The following is a 17,492-nucleotide window of genomic DNA, read 5'->3' as shown; positions in this document are numbered from 1 at the left end:
TGGTATGTTGTGGGTCTGATTTACCTGTTCCTTGCAGTGCTGAGAACATCACTGTTCTCATTAGAAGCTGCCTCTGTGCTGTCTCATAGCAACCTAAAAATAGAAATGTCCATATTAGGCTGTATGGCGGTGATGGCTGCTACAAGTTTTGGCCTCTTTAATTGAACACTGTAAATATACATCGATGTGGAAAAATATGCAGCACCTAGTAAAAGTGTTCACACCGCTAGAGCTTTTTCATGTTTTGTGCTAAAACCATAGCTTTACCATTGCAATGGTACTTAATGTGATCGAGCAACACAAAGCAGAGCATATGGGAGAAGAGATGGATATATGTTCTTAAATTCTTTATATGGATCCAGCTGCAGGCAGTACGTTGTAAAATCAAAACTTTAATCCTTTTTGGTATAGGGTCTCCATCAGCCTTGCTCGCACACAACAAAATTTTAATTTTGGCTATTTCGTTTTTTTGCAAACAGGTTGTCAGATTGACTATGCCATTCTAATCCATAAATATCCACTGGTCTAAACCAGGACATAGCACTGTAAGTTCAGGGTTTTTCTCTAGTTGAGAATTAACATCTGCTCAAGTTTCAAGTGTTTCTGCAACTTCCAAAACGTTTATTTCCAGAAAATGTATGTTGCTGCATCCATCTTCCCATCGACCGCTTACAGCTTTTCTGCACCTCCTGTAGAAGAGTAACTATAGGGTTAGTAAGTTTAGGCTGGGATGTGGTGTATACTATGTCCTAGTGCTTTTTATGTAGCCCAAAAGATCTTTATTCACGTTTGCTGTGGCAAACTACAAACAGCACTTCTTACGAGTTTCTCTCAACAATGTCTTTCTGCTTCCAACTCCTGCATAAAAGTCTGATTTTTGGGGTGTGGCTGCCCCGTAGTCAGATTCTCTCACTTAAGTGGCGCATTTTCTGCAGCTAATCTTTCTGACTGATGCTCTCTTGATGAGCCAATTTAAAAGCCCGGTAATGACTTAGTATAGGTCTGCAGTTGTGCCAGTCACTTCTCATTTTGGGTTGGAAAAAAAACAAAACGCTCATGCTAACTTAAATGTCTACAACTTTACGCCAGACTTGTCTACAGTTTTCCTTGGTGTTTGTGGGTCTGTTTGGTCACTAATGTTCTCTAACAGGCCTCTAAGGCCCACACAGAAAATTTGTATTTACACTGAGGTATAATTACACACAGGTGAAATTTACTGGCAAAATAAATTTGAAGTAAAGGAGTTGCACTGGAATTTATTTCGGGGTATCACAATGAGGGGAGCTTTTTCTTTTATTGCCAAAAAAAGTTGGAGTTAAACATATTAGTTTGAATCAAAATGTATTTATGTACTGATAATATAAATGGAAATTTTTCTAACCCTAAAATAACTTATAGGAAGGCTCACAAAGATATACAGGTTATCTTTCCCGTATGTGTAATGCCGTCCCTAATGTGGTGGTGAAGGTGTAACGTGTTGATTTTGAAGCGCAAATCAACTGTTCACTGAGCAGATGAATTCATGAATTCATAATAAAATATTCTCTTGTTTTTATCATAAGCTGCCCAAAAACGCCTTCCTGCTACTTCCATTCTTCAGTCTTCCCTCTGGTATAATCGTACAGAAACATGCAGAGCAATCGCAATGTCAATAGGAGGTGGCGCTCGTTTTCTGTTTGCGTCCTGCAGATGTAAAGATCAGGACAGAGGTTTTTCATCAGACGCAGTTTATTTCGGGCGACTCTGACGTCAAGAGACAACACGTTTCATTCAACAAGCAAGAAACTAAGTTATTTATAACCCCCCGCATCTCCAGGTTGTGATCCCTGAGTGCGCAGTGAAAGGAATACACCCCATTGGACTGATGTAGCGCGCCTCCGTAACAAAAAGCCACACAGCTCGTCATCATGTGCTCATGGTGACAGAGAGGGACGGCGCACTGTAACCTAAAGTAGGACGCATCGATGGGAGCTGCCGCGGCTGGAAAAATAAAGGATACCGCAACAAACTTTGTGTTTTGAATCAGTTATTTGCCCCTCCATGTATAATCCCTCTCGGATGGCACCGGACACTTTGAACATGGAGAGACTCTTCTCTGAGCAGGTAAGCGCATGAAGTTGGTCCCTGAGATTGTTCAATTGCAGAAATGATCGCGAATGAAGGTTTGTGAACTTTATGTCCTTGTCTTGCGTCGAGGCGTGGTGACTGGCAAACAAGACACACATTCCATGAAAAAAAAAGAAAAAAAAATATATATATATATATATTCCTCATAAACACAGCTAATTATTTGCGATATAATTTAAATATAGCCTATTTGTATAATTTAACAGATGATTATCCAATCAGCTGTTTCAGGTTATAACATAGCGCGTCTTTCTTGCCAAGTTCATCACGACGACTCAGACTGTTTGTTGGCATTAAACATCATTTAATGCTGTGCTGCTGTTTTTAAATTTAGATATAAAAACGTGACGCTAAATTACAGTGTCTTAGACACGTATGTCTCACTAGAAATGAGATTAATTTAAACATATCATCTGCTTTTGCTTTTTTTTTGCATACAGGTTATGATAATACAGGGCAATCTGCTTTACTGATCAAATATCAGTTTTGAATGTTTTTAAACAAAATTACACAACCTGACCATGGATCAGTTGTGTTTGGAACTCTAACAGGTTGTGTCACCTTGTTCTCCTCAGTGCATGGAAAAGCTACATGTTACATAAAAGAGGCTTTCGTCTGATTTGTTATTTACCCTAAAGAATAGTCTACTACAACAGATTTGATATTAACTTATATTTACGATTTTCATGTTATATCAGACTGCCACCTAGTGGTTGTGAAAATGTAGGTAAGCACTAAATAAACAAACTGAGGGAAGTTGAAGTAATTCAATTTCCATCTGGTTTTTTTTTTTGGTATTGTTTTGCTTTGTTTCTGCACAAAGATGGTTGTACGAAACACATAGAAAGTGCAAACATGCATTTCGAGCCAAGCAGATGTTGGCACCTATATCTGCCTCAGGTTACAATTGTTCTCGCCCTCATCACAAACACAACAGGTGAAACTTATTTTTAAAGACAAAGAGAAAAAAATGTTTTACTTTGGGATTATTTAAAATTACAGAGAAGTACATGCATGGATTTGAACAGACATTCCTAGAAACATAAAGAACAAAATCCAACTAAAGGAATCGAGATGTAATTTTAAAACTAGAATGATGTTGAAGTTGTGACTATTAGAGGAATTGTCCATCACTTTAATGGATTCATTCGGATTGTATGTTAACAAATACAGTTATACCTCTGCACGTGAAAAATCTCAGTACATTCCACAACCACATGACTTGAATCACAGATATGCTCTGTGATTGTTATTGTATCTGTACAAAAAATGGAAAAATATAAGCCCAATTTTGACACAAAGTGTTTAGCGTAAAAAGGATCAACTCTACTTTCTGGGGCATACCTGTATTTTTACCTTATGCCATCTTTTACGGCACTTCTTCTCCTGCTCCAAAATTACCACCAGCTTTTAGAAGATGACATTTCTTCCCCACAAGCTTCATGACACAAACATTCCGTCTTTGAGAATGTGAGGTAATTTGCATTGGCTGTAATTTACATAAATACACAGAAAAGCATACTAAATTCATACATAAGGTATTTAAATATGGGCAAGGTAAGTCAGTGAACAGAACAGACAATGTTTTTTGGATGGACTATTTTAATAGTAGATCTGTCTTTCATCTTATTTGATAATAACAGTTAAAGGCAACTTTTGTTACAGGTGGTATGGCTTATTGCCCAGGGTGGCAAAGTCTTGGGGAAGCAGCCAGGACATTAAAAAGTCAGTAACTCCCAACAGGTTTTCTGTTGCTTATTTTGCATGTCAGTTTAATAAAGAACAGAGTTAGTATAAAGTGCTAAGTGACTGTCAGTAGGTAATTTATGAAGTAGAATTTTTTTTTCGCAGCTTCAGAATCAGTTTTGATTAAAGAACTACTTCATTGTTTTTTTAAGGAATCTGCATACCATTCTTCAAAGAATCACTACTGATTAAGGGTTAACTCAGATTTGCACACAGGTTGGTCACAGATATTTTCACGGATGGTCCTGTGAATCCTATCTTCTAAATTTTGGAAAATGTTGAATGCTGAACTAATGCCACACTTTCTTCAAAGGTCTGTGAGCTCTAAGTTCAACACTGAGAGGACCTGCGACAGGTTGGGGATATGGCAGATATTTTGGAGCTGCGCACAGATGGAAACTCTCTCCTGAAGGCAGTGTGGCTCAAACGATTAAGACTCACCAGGCTCCTGCTGGAAGGAGGTGCATACATCAATGAAAGCAATGAACGTGGAGAGACGCCCCTCATGGTGGCCTGCATGTCGACACACTCCGACCAGCAAAGTGTGACAAAGTCAAAGCTTGTCAAATATCTGCTGGACAACCAAGCAGACCCAAACATACAGGACAAGGCGGGCAGGACAGCCCTAATGCATGCCTGCATCCATAAGGCCGGGCACGAGGTGGTGGATCATCTGCTAAGCAACGGCGCTGATCCCAGTCTGGAGGACAGGAGTGGGGCTTCGGCTCTGGTCTATGCCATCAATGCGGACGACAAGGAGACATTAAAGTTACTTTTGGATGCATGCAAAGCTAAAGGAAAGGAAGTAATCATCATCACTACAGACAAGTCACCATCCGGCACTAAAACTACCAAGCAGTATCTAAATGTGCCGCCATCTCCAGAGTTGATCGAGAGGTCATCTCCAGAATACTGCGCCTCTCCCTCCGACGTCAACGTCACCGCATCTTCCACATCGGAGCAAGAGCAACAAAACACAGTCTTCAGTTTCCAGACAAAGCTAAAAACTTCTGTCGCAGCATCAAAGCTCACAAATGGACCCACATCTCCAACTCGCCGGCCGGCAAACCCCAAGCGAGCGCGTTTGCCTCAGCTGAAGCGGCTGCAATCAGAACCCTGGGGCCTGATTGCACCCTCTGTCCTTGCTGCAGCTGCTGCACATGAGGAGAGTAAGAAAGCCAGCTCTGATGAAGATGTTGTTGCCGGGGTGAATGGACTCTCTCTGAATAAGAGATCCGCTTTGTCCCGGCAGAGCAGCGTGGATGGGAAGGACAGCCTTTTCCCACTGGTGGGGGACCAGCCGTGCAAAATGACAACCTCGTTATCAGTGCCGCCAACATCTAAGCCGTCATACGAAAGGTCTCTCGGACAGCACCAGCCGCTGGCTCGCCGCAGTACCGTGCCCACGGAGCAGGAGAACGGCAGCGGCTCCAGCAGTGGACAAGTCAGCCTCAGAGACACGTTGCACAGGAGACGTCTGGGAAATGATCACTATGACTCAGACTCGCAGCTGTACTCAGACTCTGCCATGTTAGACTCTCCTAAAGTCCCAGTGGAGCGAAGGAAGCTAAACACTTCTCCACTCGCCATGCTCACCAGTTCTAGAGAATCTCTTGACAGCAATGCGAGCACGTCCTCTCCAAGCACGGCGCGAAGGCGTCCACCTGGCCTCCTGGAGAGGAGAGGCTCTGGCACACTACTATTGGACTACATCTCCCACACTAGGCCCGGCCAGTTGCCCCCTCTCAATGTTAACCCAAATCCACCCATTCCTGACATTGGGGCCAGTAACAAGCCCTCTTCACCCCTTCTAGCAGGTATTAAATCTATAGCCCCAGTAGCACCAAACACACCAAAGACAGGAGGTCTCAAGTCAAAGAAGAAACTTGTTAGAAGGCACTCTATGCAAGTGGAACAGATGAAACAGCTTTATGATTTTGAGGAGCCTCCACATTAGTTAGGCATGATGTTAATGCAGCAAATACTGTGGTAGTAGAAACAAAAGCACCCTATAATGGCAGGAAGTACATCCATAGGTTCAGCTGTGTGTACACACGGCTAACTAGATGTTGAATAATGTATAATTTAAAACAAATGAATATGTATTGAATCTAAGCAATATAGATAGATTTCTTTCCTGAGTTACGCCCAGAATAAGGATTATCTTTACAACATTCCCTGTGTATGTATTACTTTTGAATGTAAATGCGAATACATGGTACCATTTTTTGCCAAATGCTTTTTAACATGATCATATAATTTGTGAGAAACATAGCAGGGTTCATTTTGTAGCCAGCAGGCCACTTGGGTAAACTTTGTGCATATGGAAATGATCATTTCTCTGGAAAAAGATACAGGAGAGATGCACTTCTCTGAGATGTAGCTTTGAATGGGATGAAACCTGACTGTTTGTAGCAATTTTGTAAAAAAGTGCCTTCAAGCGAAAGAAACAAAAAAAAGACAAATGAACAGATATATTTATTATATGAAGGCAATTCATTTATGTTCATGAACTTATAAGGATAGTCCTATTGAAATTTTGAAGTGATATTCTGTTAAAGGGATAGCAATTATTTTCTTACCTGAAGGTTGATAATTCTATTCATCTTTATTAAATACAAATCCAGATTATTAGATTCCTGAGGGTGAATAATCTCAAGAGAAGCCTAGATCAAAGCAGGTGTCATAAAAGAACTCAAATCGATAGAATGTCATGGCAATTTTATGCCAGTGACATCTTAGCAACTTTTAAGCTGTCATTAAGTTTGCATTGGGCAGTTATTTACAAACATGCTAATGTTAATTTATAAATAATAATAATAATAATAATAATAATAATAAATCAAAGCTGGAGGTTGTGTGCCACAAATTATCTTCCTGTGTGAAACACTTACGGCTAACATGAAGAATTTCCAGCCATTGTGGATATATTGCAAAACTCTTGAGTAAAAAAAAAATTGTGATAAAAACCTACGATTAAAATTAAACAATTGTATTATAAAAAAATTTATTAAAATCGTAATGTAGAGCAGTGTGTTCAGGGTGATGTTTGTTAGTTTTCTACCACTCAGCTCTTTTCATATGGAAACAAGATGTCTAGTTAAAAAAAAAAATATATCTTAAAAGGTTTTTATTCCCTCTCTTCATTAGAGTTACTCTGACCGGAACCTATTAATTCCTATATTTTTAGCATGTGTTTCACACTGGAGGGTCATTGGTGGCGCACCACACCACATATACTGCCTTCATTTTCCTTGTAAATAATCATTGACTTCTCTGTAAATATCATTTCATTACAAACATGGTGACAGATTAAGGGTTATTAAATAGAGTTTTCATAAACTCTCATAATATTTTTGAGATTGGAGTTGTTTGTGACATTATGAATCTCGGCTTAGTTGACTTAGGATGAATTTTGACTTTATAAAGGTGTAGTAAAAATATTTACTTCTCAGCAGAATCTCACTTCAAAAATATTGGACTACCCTTTAGCAATGTCTACATTATTCATTTGACGTAAAACTAAATAAAGACAAAGAATGAGTGAACATATTAATCAACATTATGCCTCATAGGCAAGACAGTAGGCTATGATGTTTGACAACATTTTAATGCTCATAAAAAATGTCAATGTTAGCAGTGTTAAAAAATAGTCTAATGAAAGCTCATGTCTTAAATGTTTTTTTTCCATGTAAAAGTGGATAATATATAAGCTCCCAGTCCACGCAGACACTGGTGAAATGTCATTTAATGACAATTTAAGGATCGTGCAGCTTCCATGTAACTTATCTGTGAAGCAGTGCTACTTTTTAAACAGAGAAAACAACATAGCTGAATAGATAGTATTTTTGCAAGTAGTTTGTTGTACATTCTAAATAAATGTCTATCAAACGTGAATTACTGTGTTTTGCTTGCCAACTTTATTTGAAAAAAGTCACGCTGTTGCTCGTCAGAAAGACTGCCGGTTCATAATTGGGGTGGCTTTGCGATGCGTTTGGTGCCGTGAAGACGACGACAGCCATCGCCACCGTCACGTGCGTCACTCGGACTGTGTCAGACCCACCATGGAGGCGCTCAGATCCCACAGCTTCTTGGCAGCTTCATCATCACGTCCCTGAGGGGCGGTAGCTTTACGGGCACAGTCGCTGCAGTAATCAGGGAAGGAATTGGATGTTAAACACATGACTTGATTCACACAAGTACGCATGAGTAAGTTAATCATTCGGCAATAAATGAAAATAGCTGGCAACCAAGCGGTAATTTACAGGGTAACAAGGCAATATTTGTCCAAGATAATGATGGTCATTCAGCCACCTCTCGGTAAAGAGACGTTGTAAATTTAATAAGTAAATTTATCATTGTCTGCAGGACAGTTCTTTCTTTCCTCACAATCCAAGATCCAGTCAATATTTTCTTTGTGTTTACTCCATTAAGAAGATCATTGAGTTTGTTAGATTTATAGACAGTGGGGATCAAAACAAGTTAATGAGGAGTTGGGGCCCTTTTAAATTTGCAAAGAGAAAGATGGAGACAAATACTTAACTACTAAACAGCCATTAATGAACAGCAAGAGTGTTAAGTTTAACCAATAAAAGCAAATGCCTCTTGTATAGTAGAAATAGTGGTTATTACATTATACGTTATTACATTTTATTGTATTGCTGAAGTATTTTTACCTCACGACTACAACAAGTATCAGTGCAGTTACTGGGCCTTATGCGACAGACGAACACAACGCAGTGAATATAGGTGAGGATGAATGAAAAATGGTTAATATTTTTTAGTAATAAAATTGTATGCATTTCCTCCTTCTCCGTCAATACTTTGTAGAATCACCTTCCATTGCAAATACAGCAGCTCGTCTTTTTAGCAATCTACAAGGTTTTCAATACTTGTCAGTTTAAGTCACGGGTCTGCAACCTTCACATCCAAAGAGCCATTTTGTACTCAGTCCAGCTAGAGTTGCAGACTCATGGTTTAGGTGAATGGACGGTCTGCAGGTGCACCAAGCTCTTTCCACATTAAACTCCACTGACCTGTTTGTAGCATACCTTGATTTTTATGAAACTGTTTGTTCACTGATGTTCTCTAACAAAGCTAAGAAATTCATCAAACAGCTGCATTTATATTGAGGCTAAATTACTCACAGGTGGACTCTAGTTAGTGATAATTTGACCTTTATGGGGAACTGGTTGAATTGGGTTTTACTAAAGGGTAGAATAGTAAAACAGATACAGGAACACTTATTTTCTTTTTTATTATTATTAAAAACAAACAAAAAAAACTGTACTACATTGGTTACATAAAATCTGAATAAAACACCTTAAATTTAAGTGTTAAAAAGTTAACATAATGCGTTTTGAAAAGGAATATTTTTCATAAATTCTATATATCATATCCTATGTTTGCATGTGACCCAATATGGTAAACTGGTTTAAAGTTACTGTCCTTAGAAAGGCAAGAAATTGAGAAATCACTTTTAAAATGGTATCTTCTCTACTTAGTCTTTTTTTCTTTACATTGATGTTGATGCACCCACTTCTACAATATCTGCATATTGTGAAAGAGCTTTTCTTTATAGGTACTTATCAACCACCTCTGTAATGTGCTTCACCTTTACACGTTCTTTAAATGCGTTGCAGATAATTGCTTTGGTTTTCCAGCCCACAGCTTTGCTCTCATCAACTCAGCAAGCAGTTATTTTGTGCTAAGCTGCCAAGAAAGCTCTGCTGCACCCATTGTACCTGGCCTAGAAAGCACCGCTTGGATGACAGACAATGTCACCACATTTGATGGTGATCATAAAGCAGCAACCTGAAAAGGTGCAAATATCCCTCGGGAGTCAGCAGAGAGCAAAACAGAGTTAAAAGCAGCATGAATGCTGAGTGAAATTCATCATGACAAGGCTCCTAATTCTTAATGAAGGTTATTGCTGCTGTTTGCTGTGCTTGATTAAAAGCACTGCTGATCAGGACATTTGGCAGACCGAAAACATTACAACTGATCAAATTCTAAAGCAAGTACTTTTTCTTTTGAGATCTTAGTGAATTTATTTTAGGTTTTATTGAATTTTCAATAAATGTAATATGCTACTAAAGATAAAATAAAAGACAGCACATAAAAACACATATCCAGATCACATTTTTTAATGTTAGATCGTAACGATCTTGATCGTACTTGCTTCACGATAATGCAAAAAGCACCACTAATAGCATAAAATAAGATCAGTCAGTCAGCAAAATCAGATTTGTTCTGATGCTGAATTCATATTATTTGATAAATTGCCATTAAGTCAGACGCTGCAAAATTGGTACTGATAGTTGAACTAAAGATGATGAGTGACTGACCTGTAGTACAATCCACTCTCATTTTCCAGGCTTTTCTCCACTGCACAGTAGATAGTGGTTTGTGCGCCCTCTGTGGGATTCTTAATGAAGAAGCTGAATGGTTTGTATAACACTTTCTTCCACAGGGGTATGGTGGGCATGAAGTGTCGGGCGAGCTCAGTGCGAATAACTCCAGGGTGGAGGCTGTACGTTGTTACTCCAGTACCTAAATAAAGACACAATGTAAGACATGATGTCCTTGATGTATTTACCCTTGTAAAGAAGCCTGGAAAAACTTAAAATCAATCTTAAATTACATATTTTATACCTCACACTCATAACTATTATTCAGAGGGCGAACAAAACAAGATTTTGTTAATATACTGGACCAAAAACAGGCCCAATAAAATAAAAGTCAATTCAATATTTGTGTTATTTTTATTTTTTTTAAGTTAGCATTACATGTACTAATGTAATGCTAAGCTGCCAAGAAAGCTCTGCTGCACTCATTGTACCTGGCCTAGAAAGCACCGCTTGGATGACAGACAATGTCACCACATTTGATGGTGATCATAAAGCACTTTCTTCCACAGGGGTGGAAGAAAGTTCACCCCTGTGGAATTGTACAACTTCCCTGTTGTACAATTATGATATGATACAGAGGCAAATTTCTCTTAATGTTCAAAATTGGAGAGCCAAGAAGCTTTAAGCACAACATAGGTATGGTCTATCTATCTTCTTAAGTTAGAGGGTGGCTATATACAGCTGAATGATATGACTTTTTTTTATTTATTCTTTTTTTTTTTTTTTACAAATAAAGGTGCAAATTAAGTACAGAAAGCTTTTCTGTAAACCAGGGTATTGTCCTGGGGCCATTAAAAACATATCAACAAGTTAAAACATTTATATGGAATTTTATGGACGGATGGTGTTGAGCTTTTCGCATTTTGTTACTTTTTTATTCATTGTGAGTTAATCAAATCAGTTTAAAAGACTACAGTTAATTTTCTGTTGCCATACATGTAATAAAACACATTTCAAATCACTGATGTTTGTTTACAGCCATTTGTGAGAAAGATGGAGTAAATCCTTTAATGTTCCAGGGTTTTAAACAGTTTATATTCTGAGGCACACATGAAAACATTCACATCCTCTTTGGAATCCTTTATAGATTTTAAATTAAGAGACAAGTTGCTGCGACTACTATTGCCCTTTGTGATGTGGTTAATATAGTTACCTGGGATGTCTCTTTCAGGTTTTATCTATTTAACAGCTCTTAATGTAAATATTGTTAAGTTTTACAGCATAAACTCTGTTAAATTATCACAATCTAGCTCCATGGACATTTAATCCAGACCCCAGCACTCTCTTCAAAGTTCACAAAAAAACAAAAAGGGAGAGACACTGACAAATGAAAATGGGATGACTATGAGTTCCAAGGGAACAATGTAGGTCTCATTTGGAATGCAGATTATCAGTTTATGTTGGGTTTTTTTACTTAGAAAACTGACAGCACAGTGGCTGATGCGATTGGCCAATTGCATCAAAGAACAGCTAAATAAATAATAATAATAATGTAGCATTTTTTGCTACTTAATAGAGAAAGTAAAATTTGGATTTATTGTGATTTGATATTACAGGATTATAGGAATTTATTTTATAGCATTTAAACCATCTTTACAATATATGTTGATATCTGAAAATACATTATTGTTAAAGTAAGTCGAAAAAGAGCTTAGTACCTTGTAACCTTTTACTCAGCTCCCTTGTAAAGAGGATATTGGCGAGTTTACTCTGAGAGTAGCTTCTCCAAGGATTATAGTTTTTCTCTTGATTTATATCATCAAAGTTGATTTGACCTGTGAAACAAAGACAGGACATTCTTGTTTAAAGAACTGCAACGATGTAAAACATAAAAGAACCATTGAAAGATTTCACAGCAGAGCAAGCAGGAGAAAAGAACTTCACCTCTTTCATGTGCTAAACTGGAAACATTGACAATGCGGCTTGGTGCTGACTGCTTTAGGAGATCCAAGAGGCAGTTTGTCAGAAGGAAATGGCCAAGATGATTCACACCAAACTGCATATCAAACCCATCTTCAGTTTTCCATTGTGGGCAGCACATAACCCCTAAAGATAAGAACATTGGTTTATTTACTTAACCACAGAAACGTCCGACAGCTGTTGAACATGAAACACCCCTGATCAAGAGTCAGGTTTGAGCCATTAGCCACCTGCATTATTGATGAGAACATCCAGACGCTTTTCACTTGCTGAAACGTCTTTTGCAAGCAGACGCACCGACTGCAGGGAAGCCAAGTCCAACTTTTTGACAACAACGTTGTCATTTCCACTCTTCTTTTTAACGTACTCTGCGGCGTTGTTAGCTCTGTCCATGTCTCGGCAGGCCAGGATTACCCTCGCACCTGTCACACAAAAGCACAAGCCGTAGTATTAAACAAAACCGTGTCTTTCTCACAATATTTAACACCAAGGTAAAATATTAACCTCTTCTGGCCAGATCAACGGCGGTCTCTTTGCCGATTCCTGTGTTGGCTCCGGTGATCAGGACAGTCTTTCCATCTAAGCGGGCCTTGCTGCGACACACACCACCGGTCATCCATTTCTTAAATCCAAACAAACCCACTCCTGTGGAAAAAAATCTCCAGATAATTACCAAAATAAATCTAAAAACTATTCCATCAGTTAGTGCTTCCTTCAAAAATTAAATGTGTACATAATGAAGATTACAAAGCCATTTTTTTTTAGAAAACCCAGATGATGATGCCATATATTGGGAAGCTTCTAATACAATTTCCATTTCCAGACACCTGAAGGTGTCATGTTTATCTGTGAAAAGCAAGACGCAAAATGTGGATGTCGACAGCAAAACAAAAGAAAACACAAGATAAGATACTAAGTGAAACTGGTAAGTGTAATCGTCTGCAGTGAATTGAGGCTGTACTATCATGGGCTCAAAGGCCACTCAAAAAAGAACAAGTTATTTCCCCGAAAGCAAAGCCAGATTGTGGTTTACAAATGCACACCGGGGCAAAGACTTTAGTTATGAAAACAAGTCCTCTAATCTTTAATGAAAAAACTAAACAGTCTGACCATAATGACTATTGTTACACTTGGAGGAAAAAAGAGTCGACATTTTAAAGCCTGAAAAGGAAATAGTAACTGAGAAATACAAGGATGGCAGAAATATTAACAAGCAATTGGCTTGTTAAAGAAAACATAAAAAAAGTAATAGTAATAATAATAAAAACACCCCTAAAGTGACCCTAAATTATACCCAAATTATTTTTGAATTTAAACCTAGAGAGAAGATTTTTAAAATGTGCTCTCTCTCTCATTCTGGCACTTAGTGAATAATTTTTTTTTAGGTAATCATAACTAACCTAAAACAAGAGCAACTTAGACTGATTTAATGTCAGAGAGTGAGGAAAAAATGTTGTGTCTTTCTTGCAAAATATATGGAACAAAACAAACCTGTATTTCATCAAAGTCTTGTTCCATCTTTTCATACGAAAATGAATTATTTTGCATTTTGAGCGCTTGATTAAATTCAAATGCCTTTGTTGGGGCAATTTCTTTGACTAAGATAAATAAGTCAGCTTGCATTTTCAGTGAAAACCAACCAAGAGCAAGCTGACTAAACTGCTGTTTTAAAGAGTGCAACGGTATTGTGATATTTTTTGTGTGCCCATGGTATACAGCAGGATTTTTTAAAAAGTATTTAGAATTTTCCTCCTGGACACATTTTGTAGTACATTTTTTCTTGTCTCATCTGTAGTACACAGAGCAGTGTACCGTGTGGGCGGAGATTAAAGTTAGAATTTACATTGTTGAAATACAACACTGAACGCAGGAAAACCAAATTCCAGCCGTATTGATAATGTTAAGTATAAAAAGATTGTCTATATTTTGCTTAAAAATGTTGCAGTCAGTATTCAACTCTGCAACAAGTGCAAAACACGCGATCTTTGAAAATGTATATTAAGTTTTGCACATTTACAGTCAACGTTTTAGTCATATAGTTAGCATACTGCTGTGTTAGGTCTCTCTTTTAAGGCAAAGGTTTTGTTCATTAAAACTCTAATAACCGCTCGTGTCACTGGCCGACTCGCGCGCCGGCTGACTGTCAAGGAACGTACCATGTCCTCGAAGGGTAATTAGTCATTTTTGTTAACCTCGTGTGCCATGTTTCCATCCATCAGATAATTATCATGAGATAATGGATATATAATTTTAAAAAAATCGAATACAGTTTACCCATGTGGCTCTGCAAGCTTCGGAAATTTGTTTATTTCAATAAATGTATTTTTGGAGCAGAGCCAAGTTACTAAAACGTTATAGATGCGATACACGACTTAATGTTACTCATAAGTAAGTGGTTTGTTTAAAATAAAAATTTTAAACAAAGACTCGGGACGCCAGTACATTACCTGTAAGTGTGACCACAGCAATAGTTTTAGGGTACTCTAGCAAAAATGACCTTGTAGCGGTGATGACCTCCATTGCTTTAATATCGCTGTACTGCTCTGTTCAGCAAACCAGCACCAGAAAAGCAAGTTAAACAACTTGTTACAAAAAAGCTCGTCTGCTGCCCACAGATACGTAATACACAGAGGAAGTACCGCCCACTGCCACAATAAAGAGGAAGCTCATTGGCTGTCCGTGTCAACGCGCCTGAAAAACAACGACAGCGTAAGCGTTACGAGGATACGTATAAAAAGTGCTAAATAATTTTGATGATCCGTTGTTGAGATTTAGTCGTCGACTTAGGTCTATAAAAAAAGGGGTCATTGTGCCTAGCCTAATGTATAATAATATTAATAATTATCGTTATTTATTTATTTATTTATTTATTTATTTATTTATTTATTTATTTATTTATTTATTTACAATATCACAAGTACTGTCTAATTTTGTAGACAAACTACGCGAAATCCAAAATTTGTTCTTTCGTTTTTGAAATGTAACTAAGGGTTAAGGTGTAGGCTATAAAGAAGCAGATGTCTGATTCATTTATGCCATTCAATTATGTACATTAAAATGATTTGCTCTCGTTTGGTTATGTAATAACTTCAGAGTCTAGGTATTACTTTTTACTACTCTGTTATTCTTCCAACAGCCTGTTTCACTAACAATTTTGCAATCAACATTTTCCCCACTAAGCTAACGTCTACGGTAAATATAAAAAATAAACTAAAAAATTAAAACATGTCAATTAAAAAAATCTTTAATGGTCGTTGATCTTATAGTAAAACCATATTTCAGCAACCCTTTCCCATGAATAGTAGCAATAAAATATCCCTGAAAATTAATAAATAAATAGTAGCAATAGATCACTGTCATCACATTATGAAGCATTGTAAACTTTTAGTGAAATTTTGCTATCCCACCGGTGTATTGAGGAAAAAGAAAATATAGTGAAAGATAAATTGAAAGGGTTACATCCCATGCAGCAATTTACAATACCATTTCATAGCATTTTGCAAGGTAAGGTCAAGAGCAGCCCTGCGACAGACTGGCAACCTGTCCAGGGTGTACCCCGCCTCTCGCCTGGATCGTTAGCTGGAGATAGGCACCAGCAACCCTCCCGATCCTAAGGGACAAGGGTGTAAGAAAATGGATGGATGGATGGAGGTCAAGAGCAGCACACATTAAAGTGAATGTTGTGAATTTGAGCCAGTAGAGGTCAGTGCAGGCTCACCAACAGATTAGCAGTGCTTCTCTGTGGACCCCAGCAGATGGAGCATCTGCATCATCTCCAACTTCCAGACAATAAGAATTTTTTTTTAATTTTTTTTTTTTATTCTCAGCAGTTCAGTATGTTGAATTTGTTTTGTTGCCAATTATGGTACATAGCATGAAAAGATGTTCTTAATTCCTACCAGTACAAAGAGTTAGTTTCTGCGATTGTTTTAGTAGACAATAGCTGAAACAGTAAGAACAGTATAGCATTCGCCTACACTCTTAAATTCAACCCGAAGTCTGCTGAAAGCCTCAGCTGACTTTAAATAAAACATTTGCACCGTGCATACAGATGTGAGAAAAAAACAAACAAAAAAACACCGTGTCCTATCAAAAAGTCATGTCCTCCTCTGAACTTCAGAGCTCTGTGGAGTTTTCTGATATGAGTCTGGATGTGGGTTAAACACCTGACCTTGGGGTTAATAGTTTGACATCTGAGAAAATCTGGCGGAGTGTGCGCAGACATGTTAACTGACTGAGTCTTCAAGGACTATTGTCGAACATAAAGGATTATGCAATTGTCGCTGACCCATACCTCCCTATTTCGTCATTACAGTCTCTCATTAAAGAGAGACAATCTGTGCTCTTCCAGTTTTACTAGAAAACAATAGGTTTTGACATCTCCAATCAGACATGGGCAGATTTAAATCTCTGAATTTTAATCGTATTTTTCAAATCACTACAACATCTATTCTCCCAGAGTGCGTCAGAGGTGACCCGACTACTGGCACTCAACCAAACCTGTCATATGACTGCTCTGCTCACTTCACAGTCACTCTCCCATTATGGCAAGCTTCCCCTGCTAAAATTAGAGGGCCCTCTGCTGATACTTTTTGGAATGTGACTTTCCGGCTTGAATTCTACTGACAATTTAAGATCAAGATAAATTTCACGGTGTTCCTGATATAATTTCTATTTATTTAACAACCAGTTTGCTAAAAAAGACAGAGAAATAAACTGAAAAAAAAGGTTATGGATTTGACAGTGCCTATATAGTGTTCATAAAAAGGTTTTTTTATAAGTCTAAGAGGTCAAGACTGTGGAAGAAAGCAAACATGACTAACATATACTATGAAATAAAAATGAGTGCAGCAAGACAGAGAAGTGTACACATTAAAGACAAAAAACTTGCGATTGAAAGGACTAGGAAGATATAAACTGTGTTGCAGCTTTGTCTTATTGTAAGTGTGTGTTTTTTATAAAATGCGATTTATTAGAAATTTAGGCGGTAGATCAACACAAAGTGGTGCACAAAGTTAAACAAAAATAATACACAATTTTCTGGGAGTGGAGAGGATCATAAACAAATATCTGAAGACAGGCAACATGGATTTCTATTCCCCTTTCTAAGTCAATCATTTGTAGAAACAACTGCTGCAAATCATTTGCTTCTCTAAAGAGGGAGACTTTTGTCCATTCCTCTTTGCAACCTCAGTCTCAGTCAGACTGGATGGAGGATCTAAATTTGTATTGCCAGGTGAAGGATGTGAAGAAGTGGAAAGTAACTACATCTTCTCACTGCAACTAAAA

General features: G+C 37.8%; 2 protein-coding genes across 3 annotated transcripts; one reads left to right on the top strand and one right to left on the bottom strand.

The window, feature by feature from the left end:
• The first annotated feature begins 709 nt into the window (after nucleotides 1-709).
• On the top strand, nucleotides 710-7,770 carry ankrd34c (ankyrin repeat domain 34C). 2 transcript variants are annotated; one of them, XM_008412334.3, is made up of 2 exons: nucleotides 710-2,103; nucleotides 4,187-7,770. In XM_008412334.3, exon 2 carries the CDS (start codon nucleotides 4,238-4,240, stop codon nucleotides 5,828-5,830), a length of 1,593 nt encoding a protein of 530 aa, XP_008410556.1. In that variant the 5' UTR covers nucleotides 710-2,103; nucleotides 4,187-4,237; the 3' UTR covers nucleotides 5,831-7,770. The 2 variants fall into 2 exon arrangements, with proteins under 2 accessions (XP_008410556.1, XP_081464327.1); XM_081608201.1 differs by lacking the exon at nucleotides 710-2,103 and adding an exon at nucleotides 4,010-4,089.
• Nucleotides 6,333-14,852, bottom strand: LOC103466624 (retinol dehydrogenase 11-like). The gene is made up of 7 exons (XM_008412333.3): nucleotides 14,651-14,852; nucleotides 12,708-12,848; nucleotides 12,434-12,625; nucleotides 12,168-12,329; nucleotides 11,942-12,058; nucleotides 10,221-10,425; nucleotides 6,333-8,018 (listed from the first exon to the last, which is right to left on the bottom strand). The coding sequence occupies exons 1-7, from the start codon at nucleotides 14,721-14,723 to the stop codon at nucleotides 7,913-7,915; spliced, it is 996 nt and encodes a 331-aa protein (XP_008410555.1). The 5' UTR covers nucleotides 14,724-14,852; the 3' UTR covers nucleotides 6,333-7,912.
• Nucleotides 14,853-17,492: the final 2,640 nt, after the last annotated feature.

Source organism: Poecilia reticulata, chromosome 6, assembly GCF_904066995.2.
Source record: "Poecilia reticulata chromosome 6, P_reticulata-male-v2, whole genome shotgun sequence".
Lineage (NCBI taxonomy): Eukaryota > Metazoa > Chordata > Actinopteri > Cyprinodontiformes > Poeciliidae > Poecilia > Poecilia reticulata.
Note: the sequence above shows the minus strand (reverse complement) of the source record. Positions and strands in the feature narration are given on the sequence as shown.